At 44.0% G+C, this 4,538-nt stretch overlaps 1 protein-coding gene across 1 annotated transcript in view; it reads left to right on the forward strand.

Annotated features, from left to right (window-relative positions):
- The first annotated feature begins 401 nt into the window (after positions 1-401).
- Positions 402-4,538, forward strand: part of HLF (HLF transcription factor, PAR bZIP family member) — a 55,498-nt gene continuing 51,361 nt past the window's right edge. The window contains 2 exon segments of the mRNA XM_027773271.1: positions 402-568; positions 570-738. Coding sequence (XP_027629072.1) covers positions 542-568; positions 570-738 — 196 coding nt within the window. The 5' untranslated portion in view covers positions 402-541.

Here is a 4,538-nt window from a genome sequence, read left to right on the forward strand (position 1 = left end):
GCGATGAATTTTCTAGAACAGAAATCAAACCTGGTTATGGACTGTTTGCTTAAAAATCACAACAGTTGTAATCACAGGTGTTATTTTTCCATTTTAGCTTTAAATTATCTCCTCAAATAATGCACTGAAGACTGTTCTCTTGTTTTTATCCTAGATCAGCCTGTAGCCCTGTCCCAAGGACTACTGCTTTCTTTCCAAAGTAAATAGGAAGATGTTGAAAAACAGGCAGAGATCCATGTCCTGCCTGAACTTTTAACTCTAGATCCACAGAAGACAGCAGCCAGAGAAAGACCCTGGCATTCAGGAGAAGTAGTTTAGTAACAGAGGTCAGGAAGGGGGGTAAAGAGCGACGCTTTTTCTTTTTTCCTCTTTCTGAAGCCCAATTTTTTCTTCTTCTGCAGCGTTTGGTAAAGATAAAGACAAAGAAAAGAAGCTGGATGATGACAGTAACAGCCCGACCGTCCCCCAGTCTGCTTTCTTGGGGCCCACCTTATGGGACAAAACCCTTCCCTATGATGGAGATACTTTCCAGTTGGAATACATGGACCTGGAGGAGTTTTTGTCAGAAAAACGGCATTCCCCCCAGCCCGTCTCAGCATGACCACAGCCCTCACCCCCCCGGGCTGCAGCCAGCGTCCTCAGTTGCCCCCTCGGTCATGGACCTCAGCAGCCGGGCCTCTGCACCTGTTCACCCTGGCATCCCGTCTCCAAACTGCATGCAGAGCCCCATCAGACCAGGTAAACTGCCCCGGGGTTCTGTCTTCAGGAGGGGAGGAGGGGGAATGGAAGGGCAAGGCGGGATGGCGGCCTGAAGGGCTCACCACTCAGGGAGGCTTTCGGTCCAGACAGGACCCCTCTGATTCATCCACAGTGAAAGGTCTCTTGCTCTAGCGAGCATCCATTTTGCTCACCTGGAGAATTTATTAAATATAGATTCTATGGACTGACCCCTAGAAAGTCTAATTTTACAGAACTGCCATCAGGGCACAGGTATATGTATTTTTAACCATCTCTCCGTGGGATTCTGATGCAGCTGACCCAAGCACTACGTTTTAAGAAATACCAACTCAAAGACAGTGATTTAAATCATTTTAGCATCTGTTTTTCTTCATTCCTCAAATACAAATACAAAAATAATAAGATCTTGCTGAAAGATTTAGGTAGACTTTCTATAAGGTATAAGGCACTGTTTACCTACATCCATTCTTCTCCAGCCTGAAGGAAAAAAACAATATGAGTAGGGGTGTGGAGCAGGTCATTTTTTTCTTTTATCTATTTCTTGTTTTGTCATTAAGGAATTGAATTGAAAAGCAAGCTCTCATATTACGTGTGGCCGAGCCTTCTTCAGCTCAGACTCCATCTCTCTTGTCAATTTTCCTAAAACCGTTCTTTACTTTCTGTTTTCATTTTGTCTGCCCATCGCACTTCAACCACATTTATCAAAGGCTGCAGATCGGCTGTAAACGATGTTAAAATATTAAAAAAAAAAAAAAATCACCTGAAATGACCGATACTTCAAAACGCACTGAAAAGTGTTCAGATACAGTATAAACTCAGATGGAGGCAGCTCTGGCTTCGTGGCTTTAGTACCCTGTAGTACAAAACGAACAGGAAGAAAGAGCGTTTCTTGTGCACAGGTAACCAGGAACAAAGATCCAGCCAGATAAATCGGCAGGAAGGTCACTGAGCTGAGGGCCTTAGCTGCAGGGGAAGACAGAAAGCAGGACAATGCGAGACTTGTGCTGGAGATTGTTACTGAACGCCATGTCCTCTACCCATGCAGGAGTTTCTGTGCCATACGGAGTGAGATTTAAATAGAAGGAATGCAAAGGATGCAAAGGAGAAAGAGCTTACCCCTGCTCTGATGCATTAGTATTGGAGTTGAAGTTCTCCCTTTTAAATCTCTCTGCATTGGCTCCTTCTCCAAAATACACTTGGAGTTAGAACCTAAGACCACTGGCTGGGATAGAAGTCAGTCTTCATCTCCAGCCGTCCCTGGAAGCTGCTTTGAAAAACGGTCTTAATGTGAACATGAGCACCTGCTACTGACTGTACAGTGCCACTGTCTCCAGACCGACAAAGTCAATAACACTTCAAAGCGCCAAAACAGCTGAGAGAAGGGAGCAGAGGCCCCGTGCGAAGGGATGATCGAGCCTATGCGTTCACTGTGCAGAGACGTACCACTTCGTATTCATGTGGCCCTAGAAAGTGACATAACTTCTTAGAGTCTCAGTTTCTCTTTGGGTAGAAAGCATAATTTTTATTTGATTGGGTTATTGTAAAAATGAGAGTATCCACACCCTTGGCTCCTATTGTTAGCTAAAAATCTGGGTTGTGGAATGTGAGGCTTCTTTTAAAGTCTGTTCTCAGAGCTTGTTAGAATCAGTATCAGTAGATGACTCTTCAAAACATGGAAGCCCCAATCAGAGTTGCAGTTGTATTGCAGAATTGCAGTGGATATCATTTTGTTAGGTTACGATGGAAAGGCATCAAGATGAAAGGGGGCCTAGAAATAAGTTCTTCACCTTAATGTGTTTTTTAATAAGGGTATCACCCTTCCAATCATTTTCTTTGAATTGAAAACTGATAGTCCCAACAAAAAAGAAAAAGAGTTAAAGCCCTCCTTCAAATGCCAAACTCAGATAAAATAACAGTCTGCTCTTCATACATTGTTGATGGTTATGAAGATTATAATGCAAAATAATTTTCTGGGGGAGACTGGATGGATGTAGATCACAGGCAAACCTGGGAGGGGAGAAAGTTCTTGATTATTCTGTGTAGCTCACAGGAGTGACCAGAATAGAAGCACCAAGTTAATCTTGAGAAAAATAAATCCTCAGAAGGGAAGAGCACAGATGTAGCCTTGAGCATTCTGGGAATTGTATAATTTTGGTCTTGATCAGTATTTCTCAACCTTGGCACTGTTAAGTTTCAGGTAACTCTGGTTGTGGGACAGTCCTGTGGATCATAGGATAGTTAACAGCGTCGTCTCAACCTCTATCCCTAAACACCCCCAGCTATGATGAGTACAATGTGTCTGGTCACTGCCATATGGCCCCAGGGAATAGACCTTCAACCTGCGCAGCAAAATCTGGACAGAATTCAGGATCCTGTCACACAAACGGATGCTATTGACCTCCTGTGACGCTTTATGGAAAAACTTTTGAGGTGGTCAGGAGATGTTAGGTTGCAAAGAAGAAATAAAATATGAATAAAAGCATAGCTATACATTTTCAGCGGATAAATGAAAGCCATCAGGCTAATCAGGAGATGATTGCAGAGCAAGTTACCAAACATTTGTTTTCGGGTATTTGCTCGGCATGAATCCTTTGAGCTATGCTCAGTAGCATCGTGTCCACGCTACCTGTCTGGTTGAAAGGAAATGAAGCCATAAACTGACAAAGTATGCATTTCTCGATCTAGCCCAAGGGTATCTTGGATATCAAGGGGAATGTTCTTGTGACTTTTTAGACTACTTACCATGAGTGTTCCTCCAGCCCCCTTTTCCTTTTTTCATACACCTCAACTCTTGCTCTGTCTAGCTATATGATCAAAGAATGAATTAATTATCTGAAGATATAACTTTTTCCTGAAGAAATAAACCAGGGATTCATTGAAACCTGATGTGGCTATGGCGTAATTGCCAAGCTCTCTGGACTGACATCTCAATGAAGGGAAGAGATCTGGTTCTTGGAGACCGAAGCTACCTACAAGGGCATCTCCATTATTTCCTGGGGGTTCTCAGGCCAGCAGAGATGGAGGACTCTTTCTGAGAGTGGCTTTGATGTTTACATTTCCGATGTTATTATGAGTGGTACATAGGGATGCCTCCTGGAAGTACATGCTGGGTTCTGGAAAAGGAAGAATCTGTTTGCCCTGAGAATTGAGCGGATTACTTTAAGGACAGCCGTCCCTTTAGGGAAAGTCATCTATAGCAGACAAAGGCAGAGTTATTTTTAAATCCCATGCTTGTAAAGCCAGATTTGAAATCGTTTCCTCTGGTGGTTTTTCTTTGAATAGCTTGGGGGTGTCCTACCTCTCTTAGGCCCATGTTCAGTTGAGAATTAAGAAGGCGCTCTTTCCAGTTCCAAGCACAGGGACTGGATTATAACAAGGGCTGGCGACAGAGCAGAGTGACGACCCTTCCATGTGGTCATGTGTGGAAGGAGAGGGCATGAGCGAGTGGCACAGGAGTGGACAGGAGGAGAGAACCCATTGCACCTTCACAGTACTGAGTTTGTGTTCTCTTTTGCTGACCTTCCTCTGTGATGGGATTTCGGTATGGCTGAGGGATCTGGGGAATGATGGAAGGGAGTTCTGTGCTGATGGTTCTGGGATTATGAGCGGTCCTACTGGAGCAAGAGGAGTCTCTCGCTTGTCCCAATATCATGACATGAGGTGCCCCTTAAGGGCAAGCGGGTTTGTCTTTTTCCCCCATCCAGCATGCTGATAGGCCTGCAGGTGAGGCGCACTGGGATTGGTTCTTGCTGTGCAGGCCCCACCTGTATCTTTCTTTTTTTTTTTTTTTTTAAATTTTT

The sequence above is a fragment of the Tupaia chinensis genome, unplaced genomic scaffold (assembly GCF_000334495.1).
Source record: "Tupaia chinensis unplaced genomic scaffold, TupChi_1.0 Scaffold000043_1, whole genome shotgun sequence".
Taxonomy (NCBI): Eukaryota; Metazoa; Chordata; class Mammalia; order Scandentia; family Tupaiidae; genus Tupaia; species Tupaia belangeri.